This window comes from Entelurus aequoreus, linkage group LG25 (assembly GCF_033978785.1).
Source record: "Entelurus aequoreus isolate RoL-2023_Sb linkage group LG25, RoL_Eaeq_v1.1, whole genome shotgun sequence".
Lineage (NCBI taxonomy): Eukaryota > Metazoa > Chordata > Actinopteri > Syngnathiformes > Syngnathidae > Entelurus > Entelurus aequoreus.
Genome location: NC_084755.1, coordinates 40,593,128 through 40,616,298, shown reverse-complemented (window position 1 = coordinate 40,616,298; position 23,171 = coordinate 40,593,128). Strand labels below are relative to the sequence as shown.

The window sequence follows — 23,171 nt, the reverse complement described above, 5'->3', positions numbered from 1 at the left end:
TACTGTAAATGGAAAAACTGTACTGCTGCTTTTATGGTAAAAAAAAAAAAGGCAGCTCAGTTGCCAGATTTTTACTGTAAAATTTGCATTTGTTTTTCTTACTGTAAATAAAAAAAACTGCAATTTTACAGTAAACATTTTGGCACCTAAGATGCCAGTTTATTTTTACCGCAAATCAACAAGTGTAGAATTTTGGGTGTATTACTGTAAATGCCAAAACGGCACCACATATATATATATATATACATATATACATATATATATATATATATATATATATATATATATATGTATATATATATATATATATATATATATATATATATATATACACACACACACACATATATATATCCATCCATCCATTTTCTACCCGCTTTGTCCCTTTTGGGGTCGCGGGGGCGCTGGAGCCTATCTCAGCTGCATTCGGGCGGAAGGCGGGGTACACCCTGGACAAGTCGCCACCTCATCGCAGGGCCAACACAGATAGACAGACAACATTCACACTCACATTCACACACTAGGGACCTTTTAGTGTTGCCAATCAACCTATCCCCAGGTGCATGTCTTTGGAGGTGGGAGGGGCCTATCCCCAGGTGCATGTCTTTGGAGGTGGGAGGGGCCTATCCCCAGGTGCATGTCTTTGGAGGTAGGAGGGGCCTATCCCCAGGTGCATGTCTTTGGAGGTAGGAGGAAGCCGGAGTACCCGGAGGGAACTCACGCAGTCACGGGGAGAACATGCAAACTCCACACAGAAAGATCCTCAGGACTACTCAGGACCTTCGTATTGTGAGGCAAATGCACTAACCCCTCTGCCACCGTCTGTATGTATGTATGTGTGTATGTATGTATGTGTGTATGTATGTATGTGTGTATATATATATTAGGGCTGCAACAACTAATCGATTAATATTGATTATAAAAATAGTTGCCGATTTATTTAGTCATCGATTCGTTGGATCTATGCTATGCGCATGCGCAGAGGCTTTATTTTTGTATTTTTTTTTTATACATTTTTTATAAACCTTTATTTATAAACTGCAACATGTACAAACAGCTGAGAAACAATAATCAAAATAAGTATGGTGCCGGTAGGCTGTTTTTTTCCCAATAAAATACTGGAAGGGATAGAAATGTAGTTTGTTTCTTTTATCCGATTATTAATCGATTAATTGAAGTAATAATCGACAGATTAATCGATTATCAAATTAATCGTTAGTTGCAGCCCTAATATATATATATATATATATATATATATATATATATATACATACATATACACTACCGTTCAAAAGTTTGGGGTCACTCAAACAATTTTGTGTTTGAGCCTTCATTTCTAAGAACAAGAATAGACTGTCGAGTTTCAGATGAAAGTTCTCTTTTTCTGGCCATTTTGAGCATTTAATTGAGCCCACAAATGTGATGCTCCAGAAACTCAATCTGCTCACAGGAAGGTCAGTTTTGTAGCTTCTGTAACAAGCTAAAGTGTTTTCAGATGTGTGAACATGATTGCACAAGGGTTTTCTAATCATCAATTAGCCTTCTGAGCCAATGAGCAAACACATTGTACCATTAGAACACTGGAGTGATAGTTGCTGGAAATGGGCCTCTATACACCTATGTAGATATTGCAGCAAAAAGCAGACATTTGCAGCTAGAATAGTCATTTACCACATTAGCAATGTATAGAGTGTATTTCTTTCAAGTTAAGACTAGTTTAAAGTTATCTTCATTGAAAAGTACAGTGCTTTTCCTTCTAAAATAAGGACATTTACATGTGACCCCAAACTTTTGAACGGTAGTGTATATATATATATATATATATATATATATATATATATATATATATATATATATATATATATATATATATATATATATATATATACATGGGACGGCGTGGCGAAGTTGGTAGAGTGGCCGTGCCAGCAATCGGAGTGTTGCTGGTTACTGGGGTTCAATCCCCACCTTCTACCATCCTAGTCACGTCCGTTGTGTCCTTGGGCAAGACACTTCACCCTTGCTCCTGATGGCTGCTGGTTAGCGCCTTGCATGGCAGCTCCCACCATCAGTGTGTGAATGTGTGTGTGAATGTGTGTGTGAATGGGTGAATGTGGAAATAGTGTCAAAGTGCTTTGAGTACCTTGAAGGTAGAAAAGCGCTATACAAGTACAACCCATTTATTTATTTATTACATTGTAGATTGTCACATCAAAACTATGAATGAACACGTGGAGTTATGTACTTAATAAAAAAAGGTGAAATAACTGAAACATGTTTATTCAAAATAGCCCCCCTTTGCTCCGATTACTGCTTTGCACACTCTTGGCATTCTCCCCATGAGCTTCAAGAGGTAGTCACCTGAAATGGTTTTCATTTCACAGGTGTCATAGTTTTGATGCCTTCAGTGACAATCTACAATGTAAATAGTCATGAAAATAAAGAAAACGCATTGAAATGAGGTGTGTCCAAACTTTTGGCCTGTACTGTATAAAAATATAATTTTTTATATATATATTTACACACATATATATACAGTATATATACTGTATATATGAGTATAATTTATAATGATTTATTTTGCCGTTTTTGTTAACAAGTGAAAGGTGTTTAATGATAATACAAGCATGTTTGTTTCATGAAGACAAGAATATAAGTTGGTATGATTGTGATGACTTGCATTGATAGGAATCAGACAGTAGTGATGATAACCTACACATTTTCAAATGGAGGAGAAAAAGTCCTCCTCTCTGTCCAATACCACATGACAGTGCTTGCTTGTTGCCATCTTATTTGTCCAGCTTCCATACTCCTTTTTATACAAGAAATTAATTGGCAGCAAACTCCCTAGCTTGTGCACGCCAGCTTTCTGACTCTTATTTTGTTAGCGCAGGCAGGAGGAAGCAGGGCTTTTATTGTGAAGACAGGAACTGTGCGCTCAGTCTTTAGGCTTTTGACGGCAGGTACGGTTGAAAAAAAAAAAAAAAAAAAAAAGTGTTTCTTGCCTCCCTGTCGGTCGTTTTTTCCTTAAAGGCCTACTGAAATGATTTTTTTTTATTTAAACGGGAATAGCAGATCCATTCTATGTGTCATACTTGATCACTTCGCGATATTGCCATATTTTTGCTGAAAGGATTTAGTAGAGAAAATCGACGATAAAGTTCGCAACTTTTGCTCGCTGATAAAAAAAAGCCTTGCCTGTAGCGGAAGTAGCGTGACGTCACAGGAGCTAGTATTCCTCACAATTCCCCGTTGTTTACAATAGCGTGAGAGAGATTCGGACCGAGAAAGTGATGATTACCCCATTAATTTGAGCGAGGATGAAAGATTCGTAGATGAGGAACGTTACAGTGAAGGACTTGAGAGGCAGTGATGGACGTATCTTTTTTCGCTCTGACCGTAACTTAGGTACAAGCTGGCTCATTGGATTCCACACTCTCTCCTTTTTCTATTGTGGATCACAGATTTGTATTTTAAACCACCTCGGATACTATATCCTCTTGAAAATGAGAGACGAGAACGCGAAATGGACATTCAGTGCCTTTTACATCGGCGAAATGCTTTAGCTACGAGCTAACGTGATAGCATCTTGCTTTAACTGCATATAGAAACAAAAGAAATAAACCCCTGACTGGAAGTATAGATAGAAAATCAACAATACTATTAAACCGTGGACATGTAAATACACGGTTAATGCTTTCCAGGCTGGCGAAGGTTAACAATGCTGTGCTAACGACGCCATTGAAGCTAACTTAGCAACCGGACTGCACAGAGCTATGCTAAAAACATTAGCTCTCCACCTACGCCAGCCAGCCCTCATTTGCTCATCAACACCCGTGCTCACCTGCGTTCCAGCGATCGGCAGAAGGACGAAGGACTTCACCCGATGCGTTTGGCGGCCCGGAGACGTAGGAAGTCAAGGTGAAGTCGGCGGCTAGCGCGGCTAGCGCTCCAACAAAGTCCTCCTGGTTGTGTTGCTGTAGTCCGCAGATAATACACTGATCCCACCTACAACTGTCTTCTTTGCAGCCTTCATTGTTCATTAAAAAAATTGCAAAAAATGTCCAGAATACTGTGGAATTATGAAATGAAAACAGAGCTTTTTGTATAGGATTCTACGGGGTACCATAACTTCCGTTACTCGGACTTCGTCACGCGCATACGTCATCATACCGCGATGTTTCAGCCGGATATTTCCCGGGAATTTTAAAATGTCACTTTATAAGTTAACCCGGCCGTATTGGCATGTGTTGCAATGTTAAGATTTCATCATTGATATATAAACTATCAGACTGCGTGGTCGCTAGTAGTGGCTTTCAGTAGGCCTTTAATAATGATCTGGCAGCAGCCAGCGTCATCTCACAAGACCCTCGGGTGCCGTGAATGTCAATCACGTGACGAAAGTGACGTCTTGGTGAAGATTGATGATCCATCATTTCTAGGTCTATTTTGTTAATGCCTGGCTGGTGATGGACTGACACACCCTCCACCCTCCACGTAATGGCCACCCCCGTGTTATTGTCTTCCGTAAGGATTGTAAATGCAACATTCCCCCCCCAAAAAGTGCAGTTCCCCTTTAAATATCTGAAATGAAAGAATACCTTGCTGAGCCAACATAGGACTTCTGACCACGGAGGAGCATGACTGGTTCACCACTGTCCCAGCTTGTGGGAGGCTTCCGGCTTTCACCATCTGAGCGGAAACAACCGTCACCTTTGGTAATGTACGCTTGAATAAGGTTGAAGGCAGACGTACTTGTTGAGGAGTGGAAGCCGAGCTGTTGGCCCTGATGTTCATGTTGCCGGTGGTGGGATGGAGTGTGCTGTACGTCCTCAGGTTGGCAGGTGGCCCAGATGGGAATATGCCGCTGCTCTTCTGCTGCACTGCTGAAGGCACGCATCACACAGAAGACACACCACCATGCAAACACACAACCAGGTACCGTCAATTACAAACTATGAGGCGCTACTTTCTTCCTACGCTTTGAACATTGCGGGTTATAAAACGGTGCGGCTAATGTATGGTCTTTGCTGACGTCCGCAACGTAAATAGTTTTAAAAAACACAATAAACAAGGTAAGACGCTGAATCGGTTTGTTATCGTTTGTGCTACAGTGCCATCTTTTAGACGAGTTTGCTGCTGGGTGAATGTCCATAGTGTTTCCTGCTAGTTTAAAGCTTTGAACCGGACGTACAAGTGCCGGACGTCCATAACGTTTCTACTCGTATGGATTCCTCGTTCATCACTACAAGCAACGTTTGTACGTTTTACAATACAACTAAAACTATTCTTACTTACTAATGTAGGATTTTTCTTTGCTGACGTCCGTAACGTAAATAGTTTTAAAAAACACAATTAATAAGCTAAGACGCTGAATCGGTTTGTTATCGTTTGTGCTACAGTGCCATCTTTTGGCTAGTTTGCTGCTGGGTGAATGTCCATAGTGTTTCCTGCTAGTTTAAAGCTTTGAACCGGACGTCCATAACGTTTCTACTCGTATGGATTCCTCGTTCATCACTACAAGCAACGTTTGTACGTTTTACAATAGAACTAAAACTATTCTTACTTACTAATGTAGGATTTTTCTTTGCTGACGTCCGTAACGCAAATACCGTAATTTCCGGACTATAAGCCGCTACTTTTTCCCCTCATTTTGGTCCCTGCGGCTTTTACGACGGTGTTGCTTTTTTTTTTACGGCGTATGGATTCCTAGTTCATCACTACAAGCAACGTTTGTAAGTTTTACAATAGAACTAAAACTATTCTTACTTACTAATGTAGGATTTTTCTTTGCTGACGTCCGTAACGTAAATAGTTTTAAAAAACACAATAAAAAAGGTAAGACGCTGAATCGGTTTGTTATCGTTTGTGCCACGGTGCCATCTTTTGGCTAGTTTGCTGCTGGGTGAATGTCCATAGTGTTTCCTGCTAGTTTAAAGCTTTGAACCGGATGTCCATAACGTTTCTACTTGTCTGGATTCCTAGTTCATCACTACAAGCAACGTTTGTAAGTTTTACAATAGAACTAAAACTATTCTTACTTACTAAAGCGTCCAATGTGTGATGCCTGTAGGAGTGTTTTCATGCATATTTGCACGTGCTATCGCAATGTAATGACGCTAGGGTCGTTAGCATTAGCTAATACGCCAACACGTTTACGAGTGTCTGTGTTAGTGTTATTAACTTACAATGACATTCTTTTTGTATCGTTTCAGTTTTGTAAATTCACCAAAACGTCACCGTGGAGTTATTGAGTCTGTGTAGCTGATTGGAGAGCTAGCTTGTGCAGCTAGTGGGTCCAAGACGATGACTTCTGTTTGGTTTGATCCGCCGTTTTACTGCCGTGTTATTTGGAAACAATTAAGGTATGTAAATAAACATTTACAAAAATATTTCTGTGTAAATAACTCATTTCACAACATATATATCTGCGGCTTATAGTCCGGTGCGTCTTATATATGGAAAAATTAGTTTTTTCCCCTAAAATGTAGTGGGTGTGGCTTATATAGCGGTGCGCTCTATAGTCCGGTGTGTGTGGTGTAAACGGGGGCATTGAGTCTGTTTAGCTGATTGGAGAGCTAGCTCCTGCAGCTAGTGGGTCCATGACCATGACTTCTGTTTTGTTTGATCAGCCGTTTTACTGCCTTGTTACAGACACCGTTTGTAAATAATTAGGGTATGTAAATAAATATTTACTATATATTTCTGTGTAAATAACTCATTTTACAACGTATATATCTGGGGCTTATAGTCCGGTGCGTCTTATATATGGAAAAAATGGTTTTTCCCCTAAAATGTAGTGGGTGCGGCTTATATAGCGGTGCGCTCTATAGTCCGGTGTGTGTGGTGTAAACGGGGGCATTGAGTCTGTTTAGCTGATTAGAGCGCTAGCTTGCGCAGCTAGTGGCTCCGTGACCATGACTTCTGTTTTGTTTGATCAGCTGTTTTACTGCCTTGTTACAGACACCGTTTGTAAATAATTAGGGTATGTAAATAAATATTTACTATATATTTCTGTGTAAATAACTCATTTTACAATGTATATATCTGGGGCTTATAGTCCGGTGCGTCTTATATATGGAAAAATTAGTTTTTTCCCCCTAAAATGTAGTGGGTGCGGCTTATATAGCGGTGCGCTCTATAGTCCGGTGTGTGTGGTGTAAACGGGGGCATTGAGTCTGTTTAGCTGATTAGAGCGCTAGCTTGCGCAGCTAGTGGGTCCGTGACCATGACTTCTGTTTTGTTTGATCAGCCGTTTTACTGCCTTGTTACAGACACCGTTTGTAAATAATTAGGGTATGTAAATAAATATTTACTATATATTTCTGTGTAAATAACTCATTTTACAACGTATATATCTGGGGCTTATAGTCCGGTGCGTCTTATATATGGAAAAATTATTTTTTTCCCCCTAAAATGTAGTGGGTGCGGCTTATATAGCGGTGCGCTCTATAGTCCGGTGTGTGTGGTGTAAACTGGGCCATTCAGTCTGTTTAGCTGATTGGAGAGCTAGCTCCTGCAGCTAGTGGGTCCATGACCATGACTTCTGTTTTGTTTGATCAGCCGTTTTACTGCCTTGTTACAGACACCGTTTATAAATAATTAGGGTATGTAAATAAATATTTACTATATATTTCTGTGAAAATAACTCATTTCACAACGTATATATCTGCGGCTTATAGTCCGGTGCGTCTTATATATGGACAAATTACTTTTTCCCCCTAAAATGTAGTGGGTGCGGCTTATATAGCGGTGCGCTCTATAGTCCGGTGTGTGTGGTGTAAACGGGGCCATTGAGTCTGTTTAGCTGATTGGAGCGCTAGCTTACGCAGCTCGTGGGTCCATGACCATGACTTCTGTTTTCTTTGATGCGCCGTTTTACTGCCTTGTTACAGACACCGTTTGTAAATAATTAGGGTATGTAAATAAACATTTACAAAATATTTCTGTGTAAATAACTCTTTTCATAACGTATATATCTGGGGCTTATAGTCCGGAGTGACTAATATATGGGAAAATATAGTTTTCTTCTAAAATGTAGTGGGTGTGGCTTATATGCCGGTGCGCTCTATAGTCCGGAAAATACCAAGAAAACAAAGAAACACCTGTTACCTGTTGTGCTGTTTGTCTGACCCTCCTTGACCCAGGAAGCAAAGGATTGGTGGAAGTTCTTGTCTTGCTGCGGGGGGACCGGAGAGGCCAGTTTGGAGGCCAAGACCATCTTGGTCCCTGATGTGACCTGACCTGTCCTCTGGAATGTGGACACAGGCGTACTAGTAGAAGTGGTGGTGGTGGTGGTGGTGGTTGTGATTGTGGGCGTGGGCGTGGGCGGCGTTGAGCACAGTCTCTGCTGCTCGAAGCGTTTCTAAAAATGCAGAATTTTGAATAGACAAGCAGATTTAAAATCCTCCAAACGTTGAGATGTGCCGTCTTCCCACCTGCTGGGCAGCCAATCGAGCCTGTTTCAGCTGATTCTCCAGGTGGGCCTTGACTTCCTCTGTGGTCTTCATGGTGCTGCTGGTCTTGGAGGCATCTGGTCCCTGGGACTTCTCCTTCTCCAATCTGTAAGGTCAAGGAACAAATATCAAGTGTTACTATCATAATCCTATTTGCTTGTTAACACAAAACTGATAGTCTAGGCCAGGGGTAGCCAAAGTGCGGCTTGAGGGCCACTTGTGGCCCAAAGAAAATTTTTTAACGTTCCTTTCTCAATCAGATTAATCAAACTTTTGCATTTTAATGAAATGCGGTAATTTAGATGCATGCAAAAATTGTATTAACTTTAAAAAGAATATATAAATATATATTTTTATTCTAAGAAAGTCATACGGGAACCTTTTAAAAAAAGCTTCTACTTGAATGAATGTCTTTTATCTGTTAAGGTTTTATCTCAAATGTATTTTAGACGCAGTCACCTCACTCATCTTTGCACTGATCCGATCGCCGACTATATAGCAGCAACACAGCAAGGTAAAAGGTTCTGCCCGTCAGCCATGTTGTAGTTTTTAGCGCTTCATAGCGGGTCTACTACAAAAGCCAAAAGCAGTGAAGTTGTCAGGTTGTGTAAATGGTCAATAAAAAGAGAATACAACAAATCCGTTTCAACTTATATTCAACGGAATAGACTGCAAAGACAAGATATTTCATGTTCACACTGAGAAACTTTGGTAGTTTTCCCAAATATTAGCTCATTTGGAATTTGATGCCTGCAACATGTTTCAAAAAAGCTGGCACAAGTGGCAAAAAAGAGTGAGAAAGTTGAGGAATGCTCATCAAAGACTTATTTGGAACATCCCACAGGTGAACAGGCTAATTGGGAACAGGTGGGTGCCATGATTGGGTATAAAAGCAGCTTCCATGAAATGCTCAGTCGTTCACAAACAAGGACGGGGCGAGGGTCACCACTTTGTCAACAAATGCCTGAGCAAATTGTTGAAGAACAACATTTCTCAACAAGGAATTTAGGGATTTCACCATCTATGCTCCGTAATATCATCAAAAGGTTCAGACAATCTGGAGAAATCACTGCAGGTAAGCCATGATATTACACACCTTGGATCCCTCAGGCGGTACTGCATCAAAAACCGACATCAGTGTGTAAAGGATATCACCACATGGGCTCAGGAACACTTCAGAAAACCACTGTCAGTAACTACAGTCGGTCGCTACATCTGTAAGTGCAAGTTAAAACTCTACTATGCAAAACCAAAGCCATTTATCAACAACACCCAGAAACGCGTCGCTGGGCCCGAGCTCATCTAAGATGGACTGATGCAAAGTGGAAAAATGGTCTGATGAGTCCACATTTCAAACTGTTTTTGGAAACTGTGGACGTTGTGTCCTCCGGACAAAAGGGGAAAAGAACCATCCGGATTGTTCTAGGGTGAAAGTGTAAAAGGCAGCATGTGTGATGGTATGGGGGTGTATTAGTGGTCAAGACATGTTCTAGGGTGGAAGTGTAAAAGGCAGCATGTGTGATGGTATGGGGGTGTATTAGTGGCCAAGACATGGGTAACTTACACATCAGTGAAGGCACCATTAATGCTGAAAGGTACATACAGCTTTTGGAGCAACATATGTTGCCATCCAAGCAACGTTACCATGGACGCCCCTGCTTATTTCAGCAAGACAATGCCAAGCCACGTGTTACAACAGTGTGCTAACTTTTTTTTTTTAGTTAACTTTGCAACCCTACACTTTAGAATTGAATAACTTGGTATGCGACACATGCTACCTTTTTTTTTTATTTTTTTTTAGCTAATTTTGCAACCCTACACCTTAGAGTAGAATAACTTGGTATGTGACATGTTAACTTTTTTAAGCTCATTTTGCAACCCTACACCTCAGAGTTACATACCTTGGTATGTGACACATGCTAACTTTTTTTAGCTAATTTTGCAACCCTACACCTCAGAGTTGAATAACTTGGTATGTGACACATGCTAACTTTTTTTTAAATTTCTTTAATTTTTTCTATTTTTGCAACCCTACACCTCAGAGTTGAATAACTTGGTATGTGACACATGCTAACTTTTTTTTAGCTAATTTTGCAACCCTACACCTCAAAGTTGAATAACTTGGTATGTGAAATATGCTAACTTTAATTTTTTTTTTAAATGTTTAGTTAATTTTGCAACCCTACACCTCAGAGTTACATACCTTGATATGTGACACATGCTAACTTTTTTTTTTATTTCTTACATTTTTTCTATTTTTGCAACCCTACACCTCAGAGTTGAATAACTTGGTATGTGACACATGCTAACTTTTTTTTTTTTTAGCAACCGGTAATTTTGCAACCCTATACCTCAAAGTTGAATAACTTGGTATGTGAAATATGCTAACTTTAATTTTTTTTTAAAATGTTTAGTTAATTTTGCAACCCTACACCTCAGAGTTGAATAACTTGGTATGTGACACATGCTAACTTTTTTTTAAATTTCTTTAATTTTTTCTATTTTTGCAACCCTACACCTCAGAGTTGAATAACTTGGTATGTGACACATGCTAACTTTTTTTTTTTTTTTTTTTGCTAATTTTGCAACCCTACACCTTAGAGTAGAATAACTTGGTATGTGACATGTTAACTTTTTTAAGCTCATTTTGCAACCCTACACCTCAGAGTTACATACCTTGGTATGTGACACATGCTAACTTTTTTTTGAATTTCTTTAATTTTTTCTATTTTTGCAACCCTACACCTCAGAGTTGAATAACTTGGTATGTGACACACGCTAACTTTTTTTTTTTTAGCTAATTTTGCAACCCTACACCTCAAAGTTGAATAACATGGTATGTGAAATATGCTAACTTTAAAAGAAAAAAAAAAGTTTAGTTAATTTTGCAACCCTACACCTCAGAGTTACATACCTTGGTATGTAACACATGCAAACTTTTTTATTTATTTAATTTTTTCTATTTTTGCAACCCTACACCTCAGAGTTGAATAACTTGGTATGTGACACATGCTAACTTTTTTTTTTTTAGCTAATTTTGCAACCCTACACCTCAAAGTTGAATAACTTGGTATGTGAAATATGCTAACATTAAAAAAAGGAAAAAATGTTTAGTTAATTTTGCAACCCTACACCTTAGAGTTACATACCTTGGTATGTAACACATGCAAACTTTTTTATTTATTTCTTTAATTTTTTCTATTTTTGCAACCCTACACCTCAGAGTTGAATAACTTGGTATGTGACACATGCTAACTTTTTTTTTTAGCTAATTTTGCAACCCTACACCTCAGAGTTACATACCTTGGTATGTAACACATGCAAACTTTTTTTATTTATTTATTTAATTTTTTCTATTTTTGCAACCCTACACCTCAGAGTTACATACCTTGGTATGTAACACATGCAAACTTTTTTATTTATTTATTTAATTTTTTCTATTTTTGCAACCCTACACCTCAGAGTTGAATAACTTGGTATGTGACACATGCTAACTTTTTTTTTTTAAGCTAATTTTGCAACCCTACACCTCAAAGTTGAATAACTTGGTATGTGAAATATGCTAACTTTAAAAAAAATAAAAAATGTTTTGTTAATTTTGCAACCCTACACCTCAGTTACATACCTTGGTATGTGACACATGCTAACTTTTTTTTTAAATTTATTTAATTTTTTCTATTTTTGCAACCCTACACCTCAGAGTTGAATAACTTAGTATGTGACACATGCTAACTTTTTTTTTAATTTCTTTAATTTTTTCTATTTTTGCAACCCTACACCTCAGAGTTGAATAACTTGGTATGACACATGCTAACTTTTTTTTTTTTTTAGCTAATTTTGCAACCGTACACCTCAAAGTTGAATAACTTGGTATGTGAAATATGCTAACTTTAAAAAAAAAAAAAAAAGTTTAGTTAATTTTGCAACCCTACACCTCAGAGTTACATACCTTGGTATGTGACACATGCTAACTTTTTTTTTTTTTAGCTAATTTTTTCTATTTTTGCAACTCTACACCTCAGAGTTGAATAACTTGGTATGTGACACATGCTAACAGTTAACTTGATAACATTAACATGCTCACATTTTAAGCCAATTTCCAGCCGTACAACACAGTATGTAAAAATATCCCCTAAAAAGTGGAATTAAGGTGTAATGTGACGAGAGAAAGTTGCAATGTGAAGTGAAGTGAATTACATTTATATAGCGCTTTTTCTCAAGTGACTCAAAGCGCTTTACATTGTGAAACCCAATATCTAAGTTACATTTAAACCAGTGTGGGTGGCACTGGGAGCAGGTGGGTAAAGTGTCTTGCCCAAGGACACAACGGCAGTGACTAGGATGGCGGAAGCGGGGATTGAACCTGCAACCCTCAAGTTACTGGCACGGCCACTCTACCAACCGAGCTATACCGCCCCAACACCGTGTTTGTTTTGCAATGCTGACAAAACAAACACAGAGCTTGAAAAAAATCATAATATTGTACTAGTTTTGATTCTGCAGCTCTTAGTGGAAGAGGTTTGCCGCCATAAACAATGTGTGCTACAAAAATGCGTGACGTCTACTCTAGTTCTCACTTTTCTGCAAAGGCTCTGATCTCCCACAACTCCAGCTCTTCCTCAACAATCCACGTCTCCACGGCAATTGGCCCCGTTGGCTTTTTGGACTCCTGCTTCTTGGGCCTCAAGGCGCTTGATCGCAGGCCCTTTCTCTGTGGCGTCGGAGTTTCTACTCACGGGAAAAGGGACACGGTTCATGGAATGTTCTGAAAACATCTCCCGTGACAAACCTACCAGGCAAAGCCCTCCCTACCTTTGGGAGTATCCCTGTTACCAATGGGACAGATGATCTTCCTGATGCAGTATTCTGAGCGGATGCCGTGAGGGCCCACGTCTCTGCGTTTGATTATCTCTGTTGTGGTGACATCCGTGTCTGTGGTTTCTGAGGAGAGAAAGCCAACAGTCACGATGCAGGCGGACACTCGGTAGAACGGTGAACGCGGATAGTCACCTTTCCGTGTTAGACCCACGGCAGCAGAGGGCTTCACAGCCATCTCGTCCCACTTGAGACAGGCCCAGAGGAGCCTCAGCATCAGGCTGACTCCTGCCAGAGACCTCACGGTCTGGAGACGGTACCTAAACGGGTTGGGAATAGAAGAATTCACACATTAAAGAGAACAGAAACGAGAGAACAAATGAGAAGCAGATGTGTTCCCAACCTCCATGTGATTCCAAAAGTGGGCCGAGGTGAAGGGTAGGGCCATATGTCCAGGACTGGCTTGGCGTTGTAACTGAAGATGGGCACCTCTCTGATGCCCGCTCTCCTCGCCAGCCTCTTCAGGTCATCGTTTGGCAGGACGAAGATGCTCTTTTTACTGCTTTTGGTGACAAACTTGCGATAGGACGGCAGCGCCGTGCCCGACCGGGCCTTCTTACATTTGGAGAACTTGAGAAGACTGACCCGGTCACTGGTGGTGTAGGCTTTGCTTATGGTCATGGCTGAAGCTGAGGTGGCCTGCTTTGGACCACTGGCGGATTTGGACCTCTGCGGGACTGCTGCGCCACATTTTGGCTTGGTGGAAGCGGTGCTACTTGCTGTTGCGGTCTGAGGGTTTTGAGACTGCGTGACACTCTGCGTGGAGGTCTTCAGATCATCCGTATGACTGCCATTGTCACGGCTACGGAGGCAGGAGGCACTTGATTGACTTGAAGATTGAGTATCAGCGGGCACTGCAAGTACATCCTGATTGTTACTACTCACAGCAGTTCTGGGGTCGGCTTTCTCAGCCACGTGATTCTCTAATTTGGGGACCTTTGAAGGAGGTGGGTGACTGTCGTAAGAACCGTCATTCTGGGAGATGTTTCCGTTCATTAGAGTCTTAACAGGCTCTTTGCTATCACTGGGGACCGGAACGCTGAGGTCGGAGTTTGAATCCAAAGGAGCACTGGTGGCAGTTTCTCCATTCACATGCTCTGTGTTGGTCTTACTAAAGTCCGTCTTCTCACTGCCTTGCTCCATCTCCTCGTAGCCACGTTTCTTGGTGTTGTCTCCCACTGGAGCCACCTCTTGTTTCTCACTTTTGGCCTCACTTTCTGATTTAAAGTTTGTATCACAGTTGAGCCCAATGCTTCCTCCGTTCACTTCTGTGTGTGCCGCAGTCCCTCCACTGTTCTCCTGCACAAGATTAGATTCTGCCTGCACGCTGGGTTTGATGTCCGTGGACTCCAATTTGACATCCGTGTTTGTCTTCAGGCTGTTGTACTCCTGCTCAAAGTCCAGCTTTTTAACCACAGGGTCTTTCTTGTGTGGGTCCTTGTCTCCTTCACCTTTGACGCACGGGCTGGCAGCAGGCAGCTGTTTGGCTGATGCAGATCCTTCAGTCTTCACCGCAGAAGAAGACTTCGACGCGGTTATTCTGGATAGGAAGGCCGCTTGTCTCATTCTCTCCAATCTCTGCTTCTCCTCCAAGGTGAACTGTTTGACACGCCGCTCCAGCAGTCCGTCCAGTTTGGAGGGCTTCACCTTCCTTTTATAAGCGGTCCGCAACTGGAATCCTTCGCTGACGTTGACAACATCGTACGAAGGCTCCGGGGCGGTGGACTCCTCGTTAGGTTGGTGACTTTTCTGGATGGGCTCTTCTTTTACAGGCTGAACAGCAGACGAAGATCGGTCTTTGTTTTCAACCTCTTCTGCAATGAATAAAGCAAGGAGATAATGTCAAGATAAAGTGTTTATAGATATGATGTGTGTCGTAAAAGGTCCATAAAAGAAGTCTTTCCCCATGGAGTCTAACACACACTCCCAGCTTCCTCTGCAATGCCTTATTGCTTGGATTTACATTACATCCGGCTCGTTAAATACGGGTGATGGTCGGACCAGCGTCTGTTCTCAATGGGTACTTTACCCTTTCTCGAAGTACAAATGCCCTACGCTTGTGTTGTTTTCGGCCGTACGAATCGTTCAAATCGCGATAAAAATAAACATTTCTTCAGAGTTCCTCGATAAGTAACCAAGAAGGGCGAAAGAGTGCAAGATTTCACGAAAGACGACAAGAAAAGGGGCATGCACTCCAGTCCAACGGAGCAGAGTCAAAGAACGCACACATTTGCACTGATCACTTGGTTTAAGGTTTGTTTAAGTATTATCTTGACATTGTCTATGGATGTTCTCACTCATCCAGGCCATTGTGTCCTAAGGGTATTCCATCGATCGCAACTGGACTGTTTGGTTTGTCTTAGAAGGTGTTTTGCTTGTCATCCAGCTGGTCGTTTGTGTAAAGTGCATCCAGTTCTAGAAGAAACAAGGACAGGGTGGATGAGGAGGTAAAAGGATCAGGTCTAACTGAGAAACTGATATATTGATATATAATGTAGGAACCTTGCAGACTGTATTGATATATATTGATATATAATGTAGGAACCTTGCAGACTGTATTGATATATATTGATGTATAATGTAGGAACCTTGCAGACTGTATTGATATATATTGATATATAATGTAGGAACCTTGCAGACTGTATTGATATATATTGATATATAATGTAGGAAGCAGAATATTAATAACAGAATGAAACAACCCTTTTGTGTGAATGAGTGTAAATGGGGGGAGGGAGGTTTTTTGGGTTGGTGCACTAATTGTAAGTGTATCTTGTGTTTTTTATGTTCATTTCTAGAGATGTCCGATAATATCGGCCGATATATGCGTTAAAATGTAATATCGGAAATTATCGGTATCGTTTTTTTAATTATCTGTATCGTTTTTTTTATTTTTTATTAAATCAACATAAAAAACACAAGATACACTTACAATTAGTGCACCAACCCAAAAAACCTCCCTCCCTCATTTACACTCATTCACACAAAAGGGTTGTTTCTTTCTGTTATTAATATTCTGCTTCCTACATTATATATCAATATATATCAATACAGTCTGCAAGGTTCCTACATTATATATCAATATATATCAATACAGTCTGCAAGGTTCCTACATTATATATCAATATATATCAATACAGTCTGCAAGGTTCCTACATTATATATCAATATATATCAATACAGTCTGCAAGGTTCCTACATTATATATCAATATATATCAATACAGTCTGCAAGGTTCCTACATTATATATCAATATATATCAATACAGTCTGCAAGGTTCCTACATTATATATCAATATATATCAATACAGTCTGCAAGGGATACAGTCCGTAAGCACACATGATTGTGCGTGCTGCTGCTCCACTAATAGTACTAACCTTTAACACTTCATTTTACTAATTTTCATTCATTACTAGTTTCTATGTAACTGTTTTTATATTGTTGTACTTTCTTTTTTATTCAAGAAAATGTTTTTAATTTATTTATCTTATTTTACTAATTTTTTTAAAAGGTACCTTATCTTCACCATACCTGGTTGTCCAAATTAGGCATCATAATGTGTTAATTCCACGACTGCATATATCGGTTGATATCGGTATCGGTAATTAAAAAGTTGGACAATATCGGAATATCGGCAAAAAGCCATTATCGGACATCCCTATTCATTTCATTAAAAAAAACCAAAAAAAAAACGATAGCGATAATAAAAAAAACGATACCGATAATTTCCGATATTACATTTTAAAGCATTTATCGGCCAATATTAGCTTATTGGAACTTTTGGGACATTGCAATTTGCTTACCCTTTTCTTCATTTGAAGGAGCAGCGTTAAGGCAGGGCTCAACCTCTGTCTTTTCTTGCTCCTGGTCTGTGGGTTTCACTTCCTCTTTGGACAAGTGGTCTGGTTCTGAAGAGGAGCTCTGAGATGATGCACTGATGGAGGCCTGCTGCTTGTCCTCTGCTGTCGTCTCCATCTTGTCCTCTTGGTTTCTACAGGCGTGTTCCTTGCTCATCTTGGCTGTGGTGACGACAACACACGTGAGCAACAGCTGAATGATATCTGGGGGTAAGACAGTTTCTTACCTTCTAGTTCTTGACGGTAGTTTACGTTTGTGTTTCCCGGTAATTTGGGAAGAAAACGAGGCACACGAGTCTTACTGACCCAACTCCAGCCGCCATATCCTGTCACTCTGTACTCCTCCCCCTTCTGCTTCCACACCTAGTCAAAAAAGCACAAAAATAAAGCACTCAATTAAAGTAGCGTAAATAACGGACTACAAGTTGCTACTTTCTTCCTACGCTTTGAACCTTGAGGCTTATAAAATGGTGCTTATGGATTTTTCTTTGCTAGTTTTTACTCAACACATCCAAAGACACTTCAACGGTGTGTTATTGTTTTTGCTTTGGCGCCATCTTTTGGACGAGTTCGCTCACTGCACGTGCTGTGGGTAATTTAATTCCTGCAGTTTAAAGCTTTGAACCGGAAGGAAAAGCGCCGTTTTCTCTTCTAATCGTCCATAGCGTTTATTTCTATAAATTCATCACTCCAAGCAACAATATACAAAATAAAAATAAAAATATTACAATATAACTAAAACAGTTCATACTTAATAAAGCGTCCCATGTGATGTCTGTAAGTGTTTTCATGCATGTTTGTCCGTAATGTAATGAAACTAGCGTCCTTAGCATTAGCCAATATGCTAACACAGAGTGTCTGTGTTAGCATTATTAACTCACACATTATGTTTGTGTTGTTTCACTTTCACAAATTCCTCAGTAAATTCACCAAAACGTCACCGTGGAGTTATTGAGTCTGTTTAGCTGATTGGAGAACTAGCTTGCGCATTTAATGGGTCCATGACCATGACTTCTGTTTTGTTTGATCAGCCGTTTTACTGCCTTGTTACAGACACCGTTTGGAAACAATTAAGGTATGTAAATAAACATCTACAGATTTTTTCTGTGTAAATAACTCATTTCAAAACGTACATATCTGCGGCTTATAGTCCGGTGTGGCTAATATATCACAACAAGGCGATTACAATAAAAGGTGTGTTATTGTTTGTTATGGCGCCATCTTTTGGATGAGTTTACTCACTGCAGCGCTCTTCTGTTTAAAGCTTTAAACCCAAAGTACAAGTACCTTTCTGTCTTCTAAGTCGTCCATAGCGTTTCTACTCGTATGTATTTTTCATTCATCCCTCAGTTTTACGATATAACTAAAACAATTTTTACTCACTAAAGTGTCGCATGTGTGATGTCTGTAGGAGTGTGTTCATGCATATTTGTACCTGCTGTCATAATGTAATGAAGCTAGCGTCGTTAGCATAAGCTAATATGCAAACACGTTTACAAGTGTCTGTGTTAGTATTATTAACTTACAATGACATTCTTTTTGTATTGTTTCACTTTCACTAATTCCTCAGTAAATTCACCAAAACGTCACCGTGGAGTTATTGAGCCTGTTTAGCTGATTGGAGAGCTAGCTTGCGCAGCTAGTGGGTCCATGACCATGACTGACGTTTTGTTTGATCAGCCGTTTTACTGCCATACCGCTTGGAAACAATTAAGGTATGTAAATAAACATTTAAACAATATTTCTGTCTAAATAACTTATTTCACAACCTATATATATCTGTGCTCTATAGTCCAGAAAAAACAGATAAATTGTGATGTATACAAACCCCAAAAGCAGTGAAGTTGTCACGTTGTGTAAATGGTAAATAAAAAGAGAATACAACAAATCCTTTTCAACTTATATTCAATTGAATAGACTGCAAAGACAGGATATTTCATGTTCACACTGAGAAACTTTCTTTTTTTTTTTTTTACAAATATTAGCTCATTTGGAATTTGATGCCCGCAACATGTTTTTAAAAAAGCTGGCACAAGGGGCAAAAAAGAGTGAGAAAGTTGAGGAATGCTCATCAAAGACTTATTTGGAACATCCCACAGGTGAACAGGCTCATTGGGAACAGGTGGGTGCCATGATTGGGTATAAAAGCAGCTTCCATGAAATGCTCAGTCGTTCACAAACAAGGACGGGGCGAGGGTCACCACTTTGTCAACAAATGCCTGAGCTAATTGTTGAAGAACAACATTTCTCAACAAGGAATTTACGGATTTCACCATCTACGCTCCGTAATATCATCAAAAGATTCAGACAATCTGGAGAAATCACTGCACGTAAGCCATGATATTACACACCTTGGATCCCTCAGGCGGTACTGCATCAAAAAGCCACATCAGTGTGTAAAGGATATCACCACATGGGATCAGGAAGACTTCAGAAAACCACTGTCAGTAACTACAGTTGGTCGCTACATCTGTAAGTGCAAGTTAAAACTCTACTATGCAAAGCCAAAGCCATTTATCAACAACACCCAGAAACGCCGCCGGCTTCATTGTATTCTGTTTTTATTGACCATTTACACAACGTGCCAACTTCACTGGTTTTGGGTTTAGTATTTCTGTTGTATGTTATGTGGTATAAAAGTAGTTTTACCTGATGCTTGATGGGAATGGTGTACTTCACCCACGTGGCCTGCTGCAGCGTCTCCTCGTCCTCCAGTTTCTTCTCCCGTTTCTTCACCTTCTCTTTGTCATCGCGCTCCATGGAGGTCATGCGATGCAGCCTGAGACGAGAGACTGTTCTGTTTCGTAACGTTGTGGAGCCAGAGCACCGACTGGGGTGGTGACGTACGCACATTACCTTGTGTGCCCCAGGGAGTCTTTCCATATGGGCAGCATGACCACTGGTTTGATGGCACACTCCAGGATGGCCAGTGCCAGCGCAAATTCCCTCGCCTTGCTGCACATTTGTACTGCTTTGTTCCAGTTGGTTCTACATGTAAACACCACAAACCACATCTATGAACACATGATGACTTTGCCGACAGAGGCAACACATGAATAGACTAGAGCCAACAGAAAAGTGTCCACTGACATCTTTTAAGGGCTCTAATTAACAAAGCAAGTAACATTTATTTAAAAAAAGGTGTGGGAAAAACATACACTACCGTTCAAAAGTTTGGGGTCACCCAAACAATTTAGTGTTCGAGCCTTCATTTCTAAGAACAAGAATAGACTGTTGAGTTTCAGATGAAAGTTGTCTTTTTCTGGCCATTTTGAGCGTTTAATTGAGCCCACAAATGTGATGCTCCAGAAAGTCAATCTGCTCAAAGGAAGGTCAGTTTTGTAGCTTCTGTAACGAGCTAAAGTGTTTTCAGATGTGTGAACATGATTGCACAAGGGTTTTCTAATCATCAATTAGCCTTCTGAGCCAATGAGCAAACACATTGTACCATTAGAACACTGGAGTGATAGTTGCTGGAAATGGGCCTCTATACACCTATGTAGATATTGCACCAAAAAGCAGACATTTGCAGCTAGAATAGTCATTTACCACATTAGCAATGTATAGAGTGTATTTCTTTCAAGTTAAGACTAGTTTAAAGTTATCTTCATTGAAAAGTACAGTGCTTTTCCTTCAAAAATAAGGACATTTACATGTGACCCCAAACTTTTGAACGGTAGTGTATAGATATGGTAATATATAGCAATACCTTTTTTTAAACGGGCATTATATGATCGTTCAGTTTAAGGTTTGCTGCCAGACTTTCCACCAAGAAGTTTTGTTGTAGAAGAGGATATAAACATTAAGTATAAACTCATTTCCTTAAGGCCCCTTTTAGGCCCCATTGACTCCCAGTATAAGTACTATTTTTGAACAGACTATATTTCTGGTATATTACTCTGCTTTTTTCATGACAATCGAATTAATCTCATGCTTGCCGATTGAAACACAAGAAAAATTGTTTTGGTGTAAGTGCGCCCTATAACCACTAGATGGCGCCAGGAAACCATAACACTTAAGTCTCAAAATATTATATATATATATATATATATATATATATATATATATACACACACACACACACACATATATATATATATATATATATATATATATATATATATATATATAAAAATATACACACATATTTTTATACACACACACATGTATGTGTGTATATGCAGTGTTTCCCACACATTCATTTATTTGTGGCGGCCCGCCACGAAAGAATTACGTCCGCCACAAATTTAAAAAAAACTTTTTTTTTTTTTTTTTGTCCTGTCCAGCTTCTCGGGCAAATCACATAGTAGATGTAGATGCCCATATAGGCTGTTCAGATTTACTTTACAAAAGAGAAGTGTAGGATACTTTTCTTGTTGCCTTATTTGTATTTGACCACTACTGTTTTCTGTTTATTTGTTACTGACTGTGGCAGGACACCTCTGCCTCTGTTTCACTTTATGTTGCTGGTAAATAATATGCTTGTAGTAGTAGGCTAAAGTTAAATGATTTAGTATGCACTAATTAAAGGGGCAGAGCTTTAAGAGACATTTTAGCTTTTATATTTTATAAGATATATTTCTTGTAAGAACCACAATTAATAAATATATTTCAGTGAATAACTTATTGTTCAAATCTGTATATAAATATGTACATAAAGTGTTGTAATTATATTGTGAAATGGATGGATTGATGGATGGACATTTAAAACAAAACTGTTATTATTAATTAGTAGGTATACATTTTTTGAGCCTTTTTAGAGAAAATCATATCATTGTAGTAAATTATACAAATTCCTCGATGATGTCATGGTGACCACGCCCATAGCCACGCCCCCACCGCCACAGGTATCTTGGCAGTTTATGGGAAACACTGATATGTATACACACATATGTATATACACACAGGCATATATATATAAATACACACATATACATACATAACACACACACATATATGTATACACATTTTTATACACACACATGTATGTGTGTGTATATGTATACACACACAAATGTATATACACACATACATATATATATACACACACACATATATATACACGTATAAATACACATATATATATAAATATATATACTGTATAATATCATCCAACACATTACTGTATCATATCGTGACTTAAGTATCATCATTGCAATATCATGCCCTCGTGTCCATATCAATCAAAGTGGGAAATAACGGGATGAGGGACTTCATATTTAACTGTATGAATCATAAACAGCAACTGTGTTACTGCCCTTCAAGCCATTATTGTCATATTTACCCAGTAGTAGAGTGGTTTGTTATGAACAAATACATATTTGTACCTGTGTGATGCCCAGTTGGGGTGCATGAAGGGCGGAGGGACGTTGACTTCCAACTGGATGATGGTGAGACGCAGGGTGGTGACCGTCAGGCTCCGGGAGCCGTAGATGGAACCGCTCCACTTGAACTCGGAGGCGGGGGTCAGGCTGAACTTGTGGGAGAGGTGCCGCCTCTTGTCATGGTCCTCGCGGTGCTGATGCTTGTTGAGGGCCAGCACGTTGGTGCTGTACTGGTTGTGGTAGACCCGGTACTTGCCTTCCTGACCCAGCTTGAACAGGTTGTTCATGTTCAATGCTTCGCTTTTGAAAAAGACGGGCGATGAAGCTGCCCCGTCAGAGCGCACGGGGGACGACTGAAACACAAGGGGAAAGAAATCTGTTCATTTACACCAGAGGTGTCAAAGTGGTTCTCACTGAGGGCCACATCGCAGTTATGTTTGGCCCCAGAAAGCCGCTTCTAACAGTCAATACTATTATTATGCATTTTATTGGTAGATTTTCCAAAATATAAAATATAAAAAAAATATGGTAGGTTGCAATAATTCCATCTCACAATGTAGTGTATATTACTGTAAATGGAAAAACAGTACTGCTGTTTTTATGGTAAAAAAAAAAAAGGCAGCTCAGTTGCCAGAATTTTACTGTAAAATTAACTTT

At 39.6% G+C, this 23,171-nt stretch overlaps 1 protein-coding gene across 6 annotated transcripts in view; it reads right to left on the bottom strand.

Annotated features, from left to right (window-relative positions):
- The window catches only part of LOC133642429 (nucleosome-remodeling factor subunit BPTF-like), a 95,053-nt gene that overhangs the window by 40,504 nt on the left and 31,378 nt on the right, over positions 1-23,171 (bottom strand). For 4 of the 6 annotated variants that reach the window (XM_062036602.1, XM_062036605.1, XM_062036600.1 and 1 more), the window contains 12 exons: positions 22,518-22,867; positions 20,047-20,178; positions 19,840-19,969; positions 17,418-17,553; positions 17,137-17,352; positions 13,675-15,145; positions 13,269-13,591; positions 13,034-13,184; positions 8,439-8,562; positions 8,113-8,365; positions 4,756-4,886; positions 4,602-4,692 (listed from right to left, as the gene is read on the bottom strand). In XM_062036602.1, coding sequence (XP_061892586.1) covers positions 4,602-4,692; positions 4,756-4,886; positions 8,113-8,365; positions 8,439-8,562; positions 13,034-13,184; positions 13,269-13,591; positions 13,675-15,145; positions 17,137-17,352; positions 17,418-17,553; positions 19,840-19,969; positions 20,047-20,178; positions 22,518-22,867 — 3,508 coding nt within the window. The remainder of the gene's footprint in view (positions 1-4,601; positions 4,693-4,755; positions 4,887-8,112; positions 8,366-8,438; positions 8,563-13,033; positions 13,185-13,268; positions 13,592-13,674; positions 15,146-17,136; positions 17,353-17,417; positions 17,554-19,839; positions 19,970-20,046; positions 20,179-22,517; positions 22,868-23,171) is intronic. The other 2 variants (XM_062036604.1, XM_062036601.1) reach the window with 2 other exon arrangements.